We start from the raw sequence: 19,069 nt of genomic DNA, 5'->3' as shown, positions 1-19,069 counted from the left end.
CAGAATAAAAATGCATCATGTAATGTTAAACAAAAATTAGCTGCCATAGGTCTATTTATCACAAAACTCACACCATTCATAAGTTAGCATGCTATTATTATTTATTTAAAAAAATAACTTTGCATTTTAAGAAAAAGTGAATAAAGTCTACAATTTGAGTAATAATTGTATTTTTCTTCCACAGACACTTTAACACTTACCACTTGGTTAACCAGTGTGGTTATTATAAGCCATTGGAGGGAAGCACAGTAACTTTTTTGTATATAAAATATGTGATCTACCGAGAGAGCTGTATTCATAAGTTCTGCAAAGCCAGATTCAAGAATGGAGTTGAGATCTCTGACAGCCACTGTAGCACTCTGAATAGGGTGGCTTCCTCTTAATTTTGAACTTGAGCTGTTAAGCAATTCATGCTTCTTTTGAAACTCTATTGATTTTGGCCACAGAAGAGGTTTAATAATGGAAATATAGGTCAATTTTATTATTAATATTTTAGATAAATTGATTGAAAACATATTTAATCTTAAAAATAGCAGTGATTTGTAACTGGGACTGGTTACTAAGCTATTACATGTCTGGTTCAAATATATAAATATGACTTTATTTAAACTGTGATTTATACAGCTCTTCATGAAAATTAGGGGCCATTTTGCATTCTATAAATTCATTAATTACAGTTTCTTGTCCAAACTCTGCCCACTCTACATGTACACTATATCACCAAACTTCAAAATAGAGCTTTTTATTCAAATGGTGGACTGTGATTGTTCAAGCACGGTTTTGTTACTGACTGACAGACTTCTCGCACAAAAGGCCTATTCTAGATAGTTCTTTGAAGCAAAATACCCATTTAGGACTTTCGTTTCCAGTTCTACTAACATCCTGCTGTGTGACCTGAAGAAAGGCACCTTAGAGAGTACTTCATCATACACAAAAGCACTTATCTTCTAATAAAATTCTATTGATATAAAATTATCTACCTTGCCTTCTTCATAGTGGTGTAATAAGGATGTAATAAGGAATTTTGAAATGCCTATAAAATGCCTTGAAATCTTTAAAAGAATGGCAGAAGTCTTCAAATGAGTGCAATTTAAAAGAATTGAATAGAGACCCTCAACAGAATGCAAATCAGGCCTCTTGCCAAAAGTGAATCATAATTGTCCTTATTTATTGAGGGTGTCCTAATCACTATCATTACTTATGAGTGCAGCTGTTCGTACTGAATGACTTTCAAGGTATCCCAGAGATTGCATCAGACATACACAGTTTCAGCCTTCTAGGAATTTACATTCTAGATTCGCACTGCCCAATATGGTAGCCCCTACCCACATGTGGCTATTTACATTTAATAAGTTATAGTTTTAAAAGTTAAGATTGTACATCCTGTGTTACACCAGCCACGTTTCAATTCCTCAACCGCCATGTGCGGCTACTGGCTATCATACTGGACAATGTAGATAGGGGTTACTTCCATCACCACAGGAGGGGATTGACAAATACATACTACAAGAAATACTATTCAGGGCACCTGGGTGGCTCAGTAGGTTAAAGCCTCTGCCTTCTGCTCAGGTCATGATCTCAGGGTCCTGGGATCCAGCCTTGCATCAGGTTCTCTGCTCAGCAAGGAGCCTGCTTCCCCCTCTCTCTCTGCCTGCCTCTCTGCCTACTTGTGATCTCTGTCTGTCAAATAAATAAATAAAAATCTTTTAAAAAAATTTAAAAAAAAGAAATACTATTCAAGTACACAATTCACGCAAGTGTTTTTATATACTATATTCCATTTATTTGGACTGGAGAATGCAGGTGATTTGTCAGAAATCCTCCAACTACCCTGATAAAAGTCAACAAATTATTTTATCTCAAACATAATATGGTTTAAGACAAAATATTTCCCAAGTAAATATTTGCTGAGTGAAAACATTCAAAAACAGACATGCATTTCTTGTGTATACAAGGGTTTCGGGAGCTCATTTTTTCCACTCTTTGAGGGATAGCAAACTCTAATTCTTTGCCCAACAAGGAATGATAATCTATTCCAGAAGAAAACAGCAACTGTGTGCTGGGCAAGTGCTACATAATGGAAGAGAATGTCCAGATAAGCAAGTTTTCCATGTTGGTTAGAGTGGACGGAAAATAATTTTTTGATGAGGAAAGGATTTACAGTGAATTCTTTAGAACAATAGCTGAAAGAAAAAGGAAGAGCCAGTTAGATGAACAGGCAACCAAAACCAAAGTTTTGGAGTTGGGAGAAGTCATTTATTTTGAGGGGATAGAGAGATTATGGGAGTGTCCTGTTGTATGAAAGAGCCCAGCTGATACAAGCTGAATCAAGTATTGTCACTTTAGACATTCTCATTTAAGCAACGGGCCTTCTGAAACTTTTGGGATGAAACTGTGTTTTAGGACGGTTAATTGTTTTTCTTTGAAAACCCAGAAAGGCTATAGAAAATACAGACATACCTAACACCTGTTTGAACTTGTTTCCTAAAAATGGCTAGAGAGATGCAAGAACCAAAAACCAATAAATCTGAAGAGACAAATCCCAGCTCTAATAGAAAGATACATAGAAAAGCCAATCTAGCTATATAATAAAACTGCCTCTTTTCCTGTGGAATGTGCATATTTCAATGTGAGTATAAGCCAGATGGCAGCAGCCTTTGTTCTAACAGGGCCTGATGATAGTTTGTATACTTAAAATATGCCACAATTACCCATTCACTCATCTTCCTGCCGATAGCAGTAAGATCTGCTGCTGACAATTTCAAGTATAATCACTTATCTTCTCTAGAGAACCATTTTGATCTTTCCCTTCACCCACCACAGCATCAAATAAAAGTAATGTTGCCAGTACACAGCATGGTTCTGTAGAGTGAAGGAAAAGGAAACTAGCTTCTATTAGTTAATAGATGATATTGGCAGCTAGAATTGGATGTTCACATGTTAGAGCTATGAAGAGAAACCATTTCACATAACTAATTTACAGTCATATATTTAGAAACATAGTGTCTTCATGGATAGCAATGTGTCCTAGAAAGAATAGTTCTGAGATCTATGGGACAGAGATTAATTTGGTAAAGTCATCTTCCATTCTTCGTCGCCTCTCACATCATTCTTCCCAGTACAGATTTCCCTTGACTTATGACAAGGTTATGTCCCAATAAGCCCATTGTAAGGTGAAAACCCCATTTAATACACCTAACCTACCAAACGTCATATCTTAGTCTAGACTACTTGAAACATGCTCACAACCCCTAAATAGCTTAGGGTCTGGGCAAAAACGTCTAACACAAAGCCCATTTTATTAAAAGAATTTGAATACTACCTATAATTTATTGAAGACTATACTGAAAGTGAAAAACCGTGGCTATATGGGTATACGAATGATTGTTAAGTGTATGGGTTGTTTATGGTCATCATCACATGGCTGACTAGGAACTAAGGCTTGCCATTTCAGTGTCCAGCATGGCAAAAGGCAATCGTACCACATTTTACTGTCCCAGGAAAGGATGGAAACTCAAAAGTCCAAGTAGTTTCTACATGTGTATTGTTCACACCATTGTATAGTTGAAAATCCTAAGACAAACCGTTGTGTGTCAGGGACCAACTGTAATATCCTTATTTTTCAAGTATATATACTTTTTAAAATTTTTAATGGAAATGTGCATGTAAATTGAAATTTTCAAATAATCAAAAATAGAATGTAGGGTGAAAACTCTTCATTCGACTCAAGACTCCCCAGTCTTCTCCTAAAATGGCTTCTCCCAAAAGCCATTACTGAATTTGCATATCCTTCCGGAAAGTTTCTCTCCTCCACCACAACAGTGTATATAGATAATGCTACACACTATCAATAATGACAGAACCATATACTTATTACACTGTTATTAAGGCAGAAGAGTATTTGAGGGTATAGATGGAGATATACCACTTTCTACTTAGCCATGTGGGCTGTTCTTAGTCATTTACAAATGCAAGCATGTGTTACAATGAACATTTTCCTACATATTGTTTTGGTACACAGGTAGGCTACTTTCTGAAAAGAAAATTGTTAAAAAAATGCATCTTAAATTTTGGAAGATATTTCCAATTGGTCCTTCAAAGTGAGGGTTTTAATACATAATCGGTCAAAAGATTATCAAAGTACATTTATAAGAGACTGTATGAGGCAAGGAAGAAAAATTGTTTATTTTATGCACATCATTCTCTTCTGGCACTGATAGTAAATTTCTAAGACTGTAAATAACAAATTAAGTCTATAAGTGAATAAATAATTTTAGTGAAATTAACCCATTGAGCTAACCATTTTGGGTCTGATAAATATCACCATATGATAATTTTGATTGTTGTAATTCTAAATGTACCAAACTGATTTAAAAAATGGGCTACACTACAGTTATTTGGCTTATCAATTACATAGAGAAATGATCATAAATGATGACTCATGTTTTCCCCATCAGAAGAAACTTTTCTGCTCTTAGGGATATGTGGTATATATAATTTAAATTTCAAAGATGTTGAAAATATAATCTATATCTGAAAAATGTGTTGTTTACTAAATAGGGTTGTATAGACTTCTTAGTTACTACTATTATGAAAGTAATCTATTAGAGCTAATTTTGACGGAGTCTGGAATCCAGCATTACTTTTTATAATCTTAACTCACCAGGTAGGCTAACAAAAAGAAATGCAAGGTCTACTTGTTTTAGATTTCAGTAATGTTAATTAGTATTTATGAAATATCATTACTATTACCAAAGAATAATCTCTTTCAGGTTGTATCATAAGGGACTATAATTCTTGACTAGGCATTTTAATATTCTAAAGAAACAATACAATACATAAATGTAATATGATGAGATATTTTAAGAAATGCACCTAATACAAGAATTCTTCCAAAGAGTTTATAAAACACTAAAATGACAATTCCAGGTAATAATAAATATGAATTCACACAAATGTATGGTCAATTTCAACTGATAAGCATGCTCATTGTGGTTTGAGTTTAAATTTTAATGGGGAGGTATCAGATTATGTCCATAATTCCTATTAATTATCACCAAATATATTACCATATATGAAATGTATTTATGATGATAGTAGATCACGAACAAATTATAATATGCATAAATATATTCACAAACATTAGACAAAGATTCTCAGCTTTTCACATCCAACCACCTCAATCAAATAATGTTTACTTTAGCATAATGCCCTTAATTCTGGACAGATCTATTTAGTCAATCATTTCATTTTCTAATTTCCAAAGTGTTTATATAATCGTGTACGTTGAGTATTGTGTGAAAGCAAGTATATATATGACTGTATTTTTTAGTATGGACTGAAACATATATATGCTCGTTTTTGTAGCCAAAATGAAGTCTTGAGTCTTGGCTCAGATTTGACCACTGTTACATGATTCATTTATTTCTTTTCTAAGCCATAGTCAATATTCAAAACAAACAGAAGTCCAAAGACTAACAAAGGAAAATTTTCCTTATTTCTATGTTTTTCCTCCCGAGTTCCTCTATTTGATCTCTGCCTGTCACAGTTATTTTCTCAAAATTCACTGTCCTGCACAGCAGCTTACAGAGACACCTAGCGGTAAACCTTAAAGGAAGCTTCTCAGGCTATTCTTAATACTGAGTTAATAATGGTAGAGAGTTGTCATCACTTACTTATTTGAGCCACAAGAAATAAACTGGAATATTTTTATGTCAGTGTTTCTAACAAAACCAGCATCTAAAATAAGTGCAAACATGTTTAATACTTTTAGCTTGACAAAATCTATTTTAATTAGGATAAGAAATTTTTAAAATAAAAATAATACCAAATCAAAAATTAAAACGAATTTTGATACTTAATACTATTGTGAAGATTTAAGAAAGCAAAGAAAGAATTAACTAAAATAGCTACTCTACATCTATTTTGAGAAGTCTGGTAATGGATTAAACCATTTTATACCCTTTCAGAACTTGTATGGAATTTGCCCACAGCGAAAATTATGTCTGTGATAGAATGCCAGAACTTTCCAACTATAAATTATGTATAATTTTTAAGTTATGACACTTTTACACATTGATTTAAAAGCAATATTATATTTTAAAAATAAAATTTCTATATTATTCGTATCATGTTAGACAACGATGACTAAATAAAATATACAGTAGCAAGACTTCTGTGGGTGAAGTTTAAGTTGTCTGTTTTTATAAGGTAACTGCAGCAAGTGGCTATCATTTGGGGCCAAACGTTTCTAAATTTATAGGAAATTCTTTTATAAGGTTTTATTATCATTACCCAATACTACAGATTACTTCTTTTCTCCATATCTTGCACATGCCCTGAATTTAAACAAAATAAGATTGTTTCAAAGTATGTATGGATTAACTGAAAAATATTTGCAAAACAGAGTGAGAAGAAATTTCAAGAACTGTTGCAAAATCTCAAGAGACTGCAGTATAAACCACCTCTAGAGAACTCCTAATTTCAACACAGAGACAGGATGTGGGAAGATATGTTTGTATAGATGTCAGAATCTTGATAATCCTATATTTAATCAAGATATTATATCCACGACAGTATCCCAAATATCACCAAGGAGATAATATCAATTATGTTTAAGAGGATTCCAAAAATAATTAATTCATAATTAATCCTAAAATAAGGTAAATAAAAATATTTAAGTGGTAAAACTACCCAGTTATCATAGAATAGGTACATGTGCACTCAGCCTCCATTGGGCCAAATACTATGATCAACTTTTTTTTTTTCTATATCCGGGAAGGACTGCAGGTCTAATATTACAAACACTAGAAATATGCCTATGAATGTAAAGACCCCCCCTCCTCCCTCTGGGGAGGGAGGTGCCTGGTTTCATGGAAAGAGACAGGAATACTTACTGTAGAGATGACGCTAGTGGAGTTTAGCTGGTGACTCTTCAAGAAACTCGCTTTCTATCGATACTGCATTTATTTAGGGGTTTCCAGCTTTTAGTACACACCAAGTGTATTCACAACCATTCTCTCTGAAAGTCGTTCACATTCCCTTGCATCGCTCAGACACACCTATAAAATGCAATTCTTTAAATAAATATATATATATATATATATATTAGCGCCCTTGTTTGCAGCTAGGATGGACCACTCCCTCTTCCAGGGTCCTTTAGAGTAAGTACAGGAGACAGAGCAGGGGCTGTATTATTCTAAATGGCTGGAGGAAGGCAGGCGAAGAGCACAGGGCTGGAATCGTCTGTCCCTGACCACCAACAAGCCTGGCACTGTCGGGGTTATTTCCACTCCTCCCTTTTTCAATCCAAGGATTGCACAGTCCTACGCTTGTGCTAAGCACATGGTCCAAGACTCCTCTGTCTCCCACGAATGTGACATCCAAGGGGTGCTCCGATTGCACCGCCCGAATCCAGGGACGCCCTCGCCCTCGGCTGCCATCTATCGGCCACTGAGCGCCCGCTTCGACCCGGGCCCATCATGTCTGCTGCAGCTTGGCTCGCACCAGCGGCGCGACAATAAACAAGTGCACTGGACGGGGCCCTGAGCTGGAGCAGATGTCTCAGAGACCCCTGTGATGCTTACCGTGTTGCCACATTTTCAGCGCCCGGGAGGAAAGACGCGATTTTCTCTGAGTATTTTAGAGCCGCCAGGCTGCCGGGACACGCCACAGGCGTAGAACAACGCTGCTCCTGTCCCCCCAGGCCCCCTAAAGGATGTCGGAGATAGAGAGTTCCAAATAATGACGATCGTGCGCCGCATCTGGGGAAGGGATGAGAAAAACCCCTGCAAATACTGGGAGCGATGAAACCGCCAAGAGGATGCGGGAACCGTACAAACACTAATTAGGGGCCGCGGCGGCGGCGGCGGCGGCGGCGGCGGCGGACTCGGCGAGGGGACAGCGGCGGCGGGATCCCAGCGCGGTGGTCGCCGCTGCGCGGGGGGTGGAGGACGGCGCAGGAGCCGCAGCCGCCGCGGGAGTAGCCGAGGGGCCGGTGCCACCTTTGCTCGCCCCCTCACTACCATGTACAGTGTGCGCTGCAAGAAGAAGGCGGGCGATGCATGCACACCCCCGCGCCCCGCTCCCTCTGGCTAGTCCCCGGGCGTGCGCCACTGACCAGGGGGGAATGTGGTGAAGACAGAGAGGAGGAAAGCCGAGGGGGGAGGGGAGGGGCGGCCAGCGCGAACCCAGGCCGAAGGGTACGTGGAGCCGGAGGCTGCTGGAGGGGGCGGCGGCTGCTGCTGGCTTGGAGAAAGTTGCCCCTTATGCAGATGGCAACTGTAAGTACCCGCCTGGGGAGTGCGGCGAAGGGTGCCTGGGACCCTGCGATCGCGCGGTGGCGCGGGTGGGAACGAGTGTGCGAGCGAGCGTGAGTGTGAGCGGGTGCGATCGCTCGGCGGGGCTGACCGTCACGTTGGAGGGGCCGGCGGTGCCAGGCAGCCTTCACGTCCCCTCCTCGGGTTCCGCGCCCCCCCCCCCCCCCTCCAACAGCTCCTTCCCCGCCCCGCCCGGCTCCGGCTCCCGCTCCCGGCCCCTACCGCGAGGAGCCTCTACCGCCGGTCCTCCGCCTCCCCCTCCTCCTCCCATCCCTGCCGGCCGCTCGCGATCGCCCCCTTCTACCCTCCCCCCCCACCCCGCTGCCCACTCCGACTACCACGGAGAGTGCCGGGGAGAGCCGTTTGGGGAGCCCCGGAACCCTTGGTCGCCACCGCGGCGGCGGCCCCGGGCTGGCGGCGTCCGGGCGCCTCTTTCCTTCGGCAGCTTGGACCGCACTGCTCTCCGCCTTCTTGCCCTGCCTGGGCTCAGGAAATCCAGTGCACACCCCAAAGAGGTATTTTGTATAGGGGCGGCTATGATGAGTGGGCCCTGGAGATGTGAGACGGGGTAAGTCGACCGTTTACTTTGCAAAAGACGCTCCTGTGTGTGTGTGTGTGTGTGTGTGTGTGCGTGTGTGTGTGTGGCAGCGGGGTGGCTTTCTTTCCCTGTCCTTCCTCCCCTCCTTCCTTCCCTTTCTCTTCCTTCGCTTTGGGGCGGAGTGGGGGAAGGGAGCCTCGCGTCCTGGAACTCCGGGTGCTTCTGCCTGGGCCGCTGTGGGAGCAGCTGCGCCCAGAGCGACGGGTCCGGCCTGGGTGCTGGGCTCCAGCCCGCGCAGCCCCACTCTTTTTAATGAGGGATGTACAGGGCGATGGTCTAGGGTCTAAATTCTTTGGAGCAAACAAATACAGTCCCTCCGCCCCCACCCTCCAAAAATAATAATAATAATAATAATCTGAGATGTGATAATCTGAGAATGTGCAACGCACCCGCTAATTTACATCAGAGGTGCGTTTCCCAGTCAGAATGTCAGCCTTCCCCGGCTCATTCAACTTTATTTTCTCAAAATTTTGGGCTCCTTTGATGGCAAGGAGGAGAAAGAGAGTGGGGTGAGAGGAAGCTCTTGGACCCCGGCTAACCAGAACTGAATTAAAGTTGTAAACGCTCCAGGTTAATACCGGCTGGACACAATTTGCAATGGGCTGTCAGTAAGGGTGGGAGGGGGATGGGGGCGGGGAAGCAGTGGGAAGGAGGGGGAGGGGACCCAACCCCCGCTGAATGGATGTGCAGATTTGATCCAGTGGAGAACTGAAATTTCAAGGTAAACGTTTCGCTTTCCATAGGGGGTGTTTTTGCCGCTTTTAAGCCAGGAGGCGTTTGCGGTTGCCTTGGGAGGTCGGAGGTACTTGCGAGGTTTATACGCTGTGATTCCGATTCGTCTCGACACGTCTGGGTGGCCACACGTGAATGGTTCGCAGGCACACTTGCACATGTGCGTGCGAATGCAGGGGCTCTTAATAACGCGGGCTGGATTCGGCTAGGGGAGCAAGACCGAGTCTCCAGGCTGGAACCCATGACTCAGAAACGTCTTGGCTTTAGTTTGGGTTGCGATTTGACATCAGACTTCGGTGGTGGCGAGGCAGAGGCAAGGTTGACTGGAGAGAAGGCATGGGTTCCCAGAGCCCAGCATCTCTATCAAATTCCCGTCCCCCGTCCCCCCACCCCCGCCGCAACCAACACAGCACGCACTCACACACTCACACACTCTCTCCATTTATGTCCTTTCCTTTTTGAGGACCGCTGTCGACCCGAAGTAGGAAGTCGAAGGAAGCCTTTAAGAGGACAAAAAAGAAATCGAGAAAGAAAAGAGGGAGGGCTTCAGACTGATTCCTTGAGGAAATGAAATTCGGATATGAAAGCGCAGACCTGTGTCACTTGACGTACTCCCTCCCTTCATCCTTTCTATTTTGCCTGTTAATCAGCCCGAGTGCCCTTTCTCTTAAGGGGGGGGGGGGTATGAGGGGGAGGGGGAGTAAAATACTGACGATTAAATGCAATAAACAACTCCAAAGCTGATGGGCATGCTAGTGAGGTGGGAGTTCAGTCCAAATCTAGCTAATTCGGGAGGGTTAGTTTTGCATACCGTGGCAAACAGACGCGGAGCTGGAGGTAAGGGAAGCTTTGGCGCTGGCCCTTGGTTTACTTTTAGCTGATTCCCGGTAAGCGGTCGGAACGTCCTCTTTAAACTCCAGGTATCGGGAGGTGTTCCGGGATTGCGGATGCCTTCGCTGAGTTCTTTGTAATCCAACGTGCAGAACTATTTCTGTGGCTTAAAGATGCGGTTTGGTAGCGTCGCTGACATGATCAATGAGGAGAAGTGGACGCAGGGCGCACTCAGAGAAGCGCTGCTAAGTGGCACCGTGCATGCAATTAGGACACTGATCTGCCTAAAAGCGTGGTAGTGAAGTCCACCATCAAAGCGAACGCGCTCTCCTGTTCTCCTTACTCAAAGCTCCTGAAGACAATTGGTGGTTTAAGAGCTTCTTCTGGGTCCTTCTGATGCATTATCTTACATCCTTTTTGCCTCTGAAAAGTATTCTTTAGGTTCCCACCCTGGCATTTCCAGCGATGGTTTAAAATAGCCCAAGTATTGTGACTCTTTGCTTTTCTGTGAAAAATGGGAGACCTTCACGATGAACTGTTAACTGAGTAGATTCTGAAAGAAAGGCAGACGGGTTTGGTATAGGTGAGGTGGGGAACCCTGTAAAATGGTGCTTCTTTTCTCTTAAATTAGAACCATGAAACTGAACTGACAGCCATTTTATGTATATTTATGGATTGGTTTTGAAAAGGGGGGGAGCAAGGAAAACCACTAAAATGGGACTTTAACCTGCCCTTACCTTGTAGAGGGCAGCATGTTCCTGTTATACTCATTAGGAAATGAAATCAACCTTTAAATCAAAATGAATATGAGCTATTAGTAAAGTCTGAAGAATGTCGGTGTTCCACTGGGTGGGGGGGGGATATCATTCATCTCCCCTCCTTCTGGATTTCAGAGAAATAGTATTAGGGCCAAGAGAGACTTTCTCACGAATCCCTTCAGTTTGTGTCATGTTCTGTTGTTTCCTTTTTCTCTCTCTCCCTTGCAGGAGGTAAAATGCACACTTGCTGCCCCCCAGTAACTTTGGAACAGGACCTTCACAGAAAAATGCATAGCTGGATTCTGCAGACTCTAGCGTTTGCTCTAACATCTCTCGTCCTTTCGTGTGCAGAAACCATCGATTATTATGGGGAAATCTGTGACAATGCATGTCCTTGTGAGGAAAAGGACGGCATTTTAACTGTGAGCTGTGAAAACCGGGGGATCATCAGCCTCTCTGAAATTAGCCCTCCCCGTTTCCCAATCTACCACCTCTTGTTGTCTGGAAACCTTTTGAACCGTCTGTATCCCAATGAGTTTGTCAATTACACTGGGGCTTCAATTTTGCATCTGGGCAGCAACGTGATCCAGGACATTGAGACTGGGGCTTTCCATGGGCTGCGGGGTTTAAGGAGACTGCATCTGAACAATAATAAACTGGAACTTCTGCGTGATGATACCTTCCTTGGCCTGGAGAGCCTGGAGTACCTACAGGTCGATTACAATTACATCAGTGTCATTGAACCCAATGCTTTTGGGAAACTGCATTTGTTGCAGGTGCTTATCCTCAATGACAATCTCCTGTCCAGTTTACCCAACAACCTTTTCCGTTTTGTGCCCTTAACGCACTTGGACCTGCGAGGGAACCGGCTGAAACTTCTGCCCTATGTGGGGCTGTTGCAGCACATGGATAAAGTTGTGGAGTTACAGCTGGAAGAAAACCCCTGGAATTGCTCCTGTGAGTTGATCTCTCTCAAGGATTGGTTGGACAGCATCTCCTACTCTGCCCTGGTGGGGGATGTGGTTTGTGAGACCCCCTTCCGCTTACATGGCAGAGATCTGGATGAGGTGTCCAAGCAGGAGCTTTGCCCAAGGAAACTTATCTCAGATTATGAGATGAGGCCACAGACGCCTTTGAGCACCACCGGGTATTTACACACTACCCCAGCCTCGGTGAATTCAGTGGCCACTTCGTCCTCTGCTGTTTACAAACCCCCCTTAAAGCCCCCTAAGGGGACCCGCCAACCCAACAAGCCCAGAGTGCGCCCCACCTCTCGGCAGCCCTCCAAGGACTTGGGCTATGGCAACTATGGCCCCAGCATCGCCTACCAGACCAAATCTCCGGTGCCTTTGGAGTGTCCCACAGCGTGCACTTGCAACCTACAAATCTCGGATCTGGGCCTCAACGTCAACTGCCAGGAGCGCAAAATCGAGAGCATCGCAGAACTGCAGCCCAAGCCCTACAACCCCAAGAAGATGTATCTGACAGAGAATTACATTGCGGTTGTGCGCAGGAGCGACTTCCTGGAGGCCACGGGGCTGGACCTCCTACACCTGGGCAACAACCGCATCTCAATGATCCAGGACCGCGCCTTCGGGGATCTCACCAACCTGAGGCGCCTCTACCTAAATGGCAACAGGATAGAGAGGCTGAGCCCAGAGTTGTTCTATGGCCTGCAAAGCCTGCAGTATCTCTTCCTCCAGTACAATCTCATACGTGAGATTCAGTCTGGGACTTTCGATCCGGTCCCAAACCTCCAGCTGCTATTCCTGAATAACAACCTCCTGCAGACCATGCCCTCAGGGGTCTTCTCTGGCCTGACCCTTCTCAGGCTGAACCTAAGGAGTAACCATTTCACCTCCTTGCCCGTGAGTGGAGTTCTGGACCAGCTGAAGTCACTCATCCAAATCGACCTGCATGACAACCCTTGGGATTGTACCTGCGACGTGGTGGGCATGAAGCTGTGGGTCGAGCAGCTCAAAGTGGGTGTCTTGGTGGACGAGGTCATCTGCAAGGCGCCCAAGAAGTTTGCGGAGACGGATATGCGCTCTATTAAGTCGGAGCTGCTGTGCCCAGACTACTCTGACGTGGTGGTTTCCACGCCCACGCCCTCCTCCATCCAAGTCCCAGCGAGGACCAGCGCGGTGACCCCCGCGGTCCGGTTGAACAGCACCGGGGCCCCCGCGGGCTTGGGCGCGGGGGGAGGGGCGTCGTCGGTGCCCTTGTCGGTGTTGATTCTCAGCCTGCTGCTGGTTTTTATCATGTCCGTCTTCGTGGCCGCGGGGCTCTTCGTGCTGGTTATGAAGCGCAGGAAGAAGAACCAGAGCGACCACACCAGCACCAACAATTCCGACGTGAGCTCCTTCAACATGCAGTACAGCGTGTACAGCGGCGGCGGCGGCGCGGGAGGCCACCCGCACGCGCACGTGCACCACCGCGGGCCCGCGCTGCCCAAGGTGAAGACGCCCGCGGGCCACGTGTATGAGTACATCCCCCATCCACTGGGCCACATGTGCAAAAACCCCATCTACCGCTCTCGAGAGGGCAACTCCGTGGAGGATTACAAAGACCTGCACGAGCTCAAGGTCACCTACAGCAGCAACCACCACCTGCAGCAACAGCCGCCGCCGCCGCCGCCGCCGCCGCAGCCTCAGCAGCAGCCCCCGCCGCAGTTGCAGCTGCAGCCGGGGGAGGAGGAGAGGCGGGAAAGCCACCACTTGCGGAGTCCCGCCTATAGCGTCAGCACCATCGAGCCCCGGGAGGACCTGCTGTCGCCGGTGCAGGACGCCGACCGCTTTTACAGGGGCATTTTAGAACCAGACAAACACTGCTCCACCACCCCCGCCGGCAACAGCCTCCCGGAATATCCCAAATTTCCGTGCAGCCCCGCTGCTTACACTTTCTCCCCCAACTATGACCTGAGACGCCCCCACCAGTATTTGCACCCGGGGGCCGGGGACAGCAGGCTGCGGGAACCGGTGCTCTACAGCCCCCCCAGTGCTGTCTTTGTAGAACCCAACCGGAACGAGTATCTGGAGTTAAAAGCAAAACTAAACGTTGAGCCGGACTACCTCGAAGTGCTGGAAAAACAGACCACATTTAGCCAGTTCTAAAAGCAGAGAAACTCCCTGGGAGCTTTTGCATTTAAAACAAGCAAGCAAGCAGACACACACGGTGAACACATTTGATTAATTGTGTTGTTTCAACGTTTTAGGGTGAAGTGCCTTGGCACGAGTTTCTCAGCTTCGGCGGAAGATACTGAAAGGGTGTGCAACTTCCTTTTAATTTTTACACGTGGGGAAAACGTTTGTGTAAACTGGGCACATCACTTTCGCTTCTTGCGTGTGGGGGAGGAGAGGAGAGGGTTTAGGGAGGGCAGTTTGCTGCGCAGGTGACTTGTTAAAGGTCGCAGTTATTTTTGTAGTGGTTGGAAGTGCTAAGAATGGTGGAAGATGGCAGCGCATAGGTTCTACTCTTCCTCTTTTGTTCCCTTTCCCTCCTTCCCCCTTTAAGCCATGGGTGGGTCTAAATGGCTTTTATGGAGAGATTAGCACACCCCAACTTTAATAGAAAGTTTGTTCTCTCTCCCTTTTCCTCCCCCCCACCCCAAGTCTCTCTCTCTCTCTCTCTCTCTTCTGCCTCCCTCCCTCCTCTCTCATTACTTTTCCTTTCTTTTTAAAGGATGTGTTTGTATGCATTCTGGACATTTGAATTAAAAACAAAAGTATTGTGATCTGAAAAAGGATCACCATAGATGTGGACAAATCATTAAATTACAGAGCTATATGATCCATAATTGATTAGTCAAAATAACTTATTGATGAAATATACAAATATTTTATTGTAGCACCTATTTTTATATACACATTTAGCATTTCTCTTTCCTTCACTATTTAGCCTATGATTTTCACAGAGGTGTCGCACTGTATTAGGAGCTGCATTTCCAAAACTGAAGTGATATCAGGAAGGCATTTTAAATCACTAAACATATGGAGTACTTAATGGGAAAATCGTAAAATCAATGCAACCCACCCAATTGGATCTGTAACTTAAAAACAAATAAACAAACAAGTTGTATCCCAATGGGTAAGAGAAAAAAATGAGGGCAATTAATTGGGCCATTCGAGTAAGAATCATGTGCAAGTTTCTGGTTTTATTAGAGAAGACTTAAAAGTATTTTTATTAGTCAACCAAAATGATGTATTGATTTGACTACTATTGTAGCCGATTTTTGATTGTTTAACCAAACCCAGTTGCATTTGTACAGATCCACATGTTACTGGCACCTCAGAAGACCAAACGATGGACTGTACAAATCTCTATACAATGTCTTTAACCCTCTGGGGCAGCAAGCAATGATGATAACCACAAACAGGATCTCTGTAAGATGGGGCTACTGTTGTTACAGTCTCATATGTATCCCAGCACATGTAATTTTTTAAATAGTTTCTGAATAAACACTTGATAACTATATCAAATATGAGGGACTGAAGTAATGATTGCTTAAGGTGCAAAAGAAATAGCTATGTGTGATTGAATCTCCATTATTAACAATTAGGACATAGTAGCTAACTTTCATTCAAAAAATTTGCCCTAATTATCAAATTTGAATCTATGTATATATATATATGTAAAATTCACCTTTGCAAATTCAGGGAATTATGTTTTTTTCTAAATGTGGCATTAATATGTTTATTAATGAAATTTCAATTGTACACTTTCTTTCCTTACTGAAGTATTCATCTAATACATGGACCGTGGTAAGTAATATACTGCCTATTCATTTTTCTCCCAATGTTATGTATTTTGCTATGCCCGTATTATTTATTCAGTCTACAATTCCTGTAGTGTCTTAATTTTCCAATATTCCCGTAGTTTTCCTAAGTTTAACTCGTGTAAAACTACCTGCGACAATTACGTTGGATACTTTATCTCAAGTGGATCTATATCCTAAATGTTCAAAAGTTACTGGGTATAAGCTGTTCACCTCTGAGTAAAGCTTGCCGGTGAATTTAGGTTAATACTTAAGGGTAGGAAATGTTTGAATTAATCTGAAACTTAAAGAGCCATGTGCTTCATTGCTGTTGGTGGATTTTCCCGTAATCTCACCAGAAATGTGTACAAACAATATCAAGGGCTGTTCATGAACTTTATGTTTAAAGAACACTTTCCATGGCATTCTGCCACAAAGAGGCAGCATTCACCCATGAGTAAATTGACAGAAACTGCTTGAATTTGGATTGAACAGGTGGTAACAGTTTCCCTGAGGAATTAAAAAAAAAAAATGAGTAATCCTACATTGGTCAAGTGAAATAAACTATCCCCATTCTGTGCAACATTTTCCCTTCCAAAATTTTCTTTCAAAGGGGAAAGTAACAATGTTAATAATGCCATGATATTATCATGAAAAGAAAAAAAAAAGTATCTCTTACTCTTCATCTACCTCCTCCATATTAGATTCAGGATTAGAAAATAAAAATAAATAATAGCATTTGACTTCACAATTGGGGTTGTTACTAATTTTTCTTCACAATGGGAGTTATTTTTTCAAGGTCAAAATCACTTCCTCAATGTTATATGTAGATATGACAGCATTGTATAAATTATAAAATAGTAATACAAAGTGGAATCTTCCATGTAACTAAGTTTTATTTCTTAATTGATGCATAAAAAGTAAGAGATAAGAATTACATGAAATTCTGAACAATGTAAGTAGCATCCAAAGAAAGTTTGTTGATGCATTTTTCAAAGATTTACAAAATAATATTATTATTTCAAGCCAGCACTATTGCACATAATCTTGTCACATACACTTTCTTTAGATAGCTCATTTGTACTTCTACTCTTCCTAAGGTGTCCAAACATTTTTTTTTAAATCTCAAAAATAACAATTATATGATTTATGAAAAGTGGTTACTTCTAAATTTTGAATTATATTTTTCCCAATTTTATTATAAGGATAAAAGTAAACTCATTCCTGCTCTAATAAACTTGAAAATTTTTAAAATGTAGAATTATGAAACTGCATAGTATTAAAAAATGGATTATCTTTCTCCTTATTCATGGCATCCAGCCAATACATTAACATATACAATAGAATATAAGTTGTGTGGTTTCGAATATTTGATTTTTGGTTTTTCAGGTTGTTCGCTGAGGAAACAATTAAATTGGGTATATCAGTGGTATATGATTGGATTAAGGAACCCTGCAAATTCTCTCCTTAGAATTTTGGAGAACAATATGTAATGTTTCAGGCATCAATTAAAATTTGGATGCAAACTAAGCTTACTCTTTGTGCTTGTTCCATTTGATATGTTGCAGAATCTCAAACAAACATATTTCCAGGTAGACATTGTGAAATCTTATTTTTGTCTATATGTGAATATAGTGTAAATACTTCAATTATCTCAGCGAAAGTAAATATATTCTATGTTAATGTGATAATTCATATGCTAATATTCAAATTATTTACAGCTAAACTCTTGATTAAAGTTATGTGTTAATCAATTTTACCATAAATGCACTTGGAACCCCTCTTTCTTTTAGGCAAGATTATCACCTTTACACATGTGAAGTGTAAGATGTGGGTAAATGTCCTGGATATCCAGTCCCTCACCACTGTTGCCTCAAATGCAATAGGAAAATCAGTGTACAATGAAAATATCCACACATAATGTGTAAAAGGTCAGGACTTAAGAACCTGAGATACCAGTTTCTTGCCCTATGTCATTAATTCCATCCTTGTTACTAAGTTATGTTGTTAGCAACTTTATTCAAATTAAATATGTGTACTTTTTTCCCCTATTCTATTTTTCCTGACTCTCTTCCTTTTTCCCTCCATTTTCCTCCATTCTCCCTTCTTTTCTCTCATCCTTTCTCTTCATTGTTTTTCAGTAGGGCAAGAGAGGGAGGGAGTTCAGTCCCTGTTTGAAATGCCAAAAACTGGCTTCTTAATTTCAAGAGCTCAATGGATTATTCCAGGTCACACAACTCCAAAATTAATGAAAATAAAACAGATCGCAAATCTGCTTCTAATTCATTCAGGAATATGCTCTTGTTGTACTTTTCAGGTGGTTCCCAATTAAGATATTTGCAGGGGTGGCAAAATATTTAGTTAATCAATTTTAAGACTAAATTTTACACTGAGAAAGAAGAACCTAAAAACAAAACCAAAAAATGGGTTTAAACGTTTAAAGACAGAAGCATTTAATTAATTGATTTTCAAAGGAAAGCAAATGTTAAGAGGTAATTAAACTTACCAAATTAACTTTTATTTACGGATAACGTTTCTCAAACCCCTCCATGTTCTCTACCTTTTGGTCCTACAAGTATATATATTTTTGCCAATACAAAATAAAGAAGGTAGGTGGACATTAGTCTTGTTCATAAAAATAATTATGTCACATCTAGATCCAAAGGAACCTTATGTCAGTTAACACTACATTTGATAGCTGCTCATTTTATCATTAATTTTAATTCAACCTAGTGCCTTTCTATAATTATCCATATATATTTCCATCAGTTCATGTAGCATGTATATGGCATACAAAAATACATATCATCAAGAAGAGCACTGCATACTCAATTTTCATCTGGAGTTCTTTATATTTCAAAAATTTTTAAGTTATTTCAAATTCTGCTTTCATGGTCTATGCTGTAGACATTTTAGACTGAGAAAAATAATTTTATACAGCATAATGTTAGAGTCTGACAACAGTAAATACTCTTTTCTTCCTGTTTATAGCAGATGATTTGGCTTACAAGACACAAGTCAAATATTTCTCATGGTAATTGTACCAGTATTATAAAATGAATAACTTTTATACTCATTT

General features: G+C 42.1%; 1 protein-coding gene across 3 annotated transcripts; it reads left to right on the top strand.

The window, feature by feature from the left end:
- The first annotated feature begins 8,001 nt into the window (after positions 1–8,001).
- On the top strand, positions 8,002–18,088 carry SLITRK5 (SLIT and NTRK like family member 5). 3 transcript variants are annotated; one of them, XM_032315074.1, is made up of 2 exons: positions 8,002–8,282; positions 11,466–18,088. In XM_032315074.1, exon 2 carries the CDS (start codon positions 11,474–11,476, stop codon positions 14,348–14,350), a length of 2,877 nt encoding a protein of 958 aa, XP_032170965.1. In that variant the 5' UTR covers positions 8,002–8,282; positions 11,466–11,473; the 3' UTR covers positions 14,351–18,088. The 3 variants fall into 3 exon arrangements, with proteins under 3 accessions (XP_032170965.1, XP_032170966.1, XP_032170967.1); XM_032315075.1 differs by lacking the exon at positions 8,002–8,282 and adding an exon at positions 8,331–8,886; XM_032315076.1 differs by lacking the exon at positions 8,002–8,282 and adding an exon at positions 9,556–9,637.
- Positions 18,089–19,069: the final 981 nt, after the last annotated feature.

This window comes from Mustela erminea, chromosome 15 (assembly GCF_009829155.1).
Source record: "Mustela erminea isolate mMusErm1 chromosome 15, mMusErm1.Pri, whole genome shotgun sequence".
NCBI classification, from domain to species: domain Eukaryota; kingdom Metazoa; phylum Chordata; class Mammalia; order Carnivora; family Mustelidae; genus Mustela; species Mustela erminea.
This window is presented reverse-complemented; position numbering and strand designations above follow the sequence as displayed.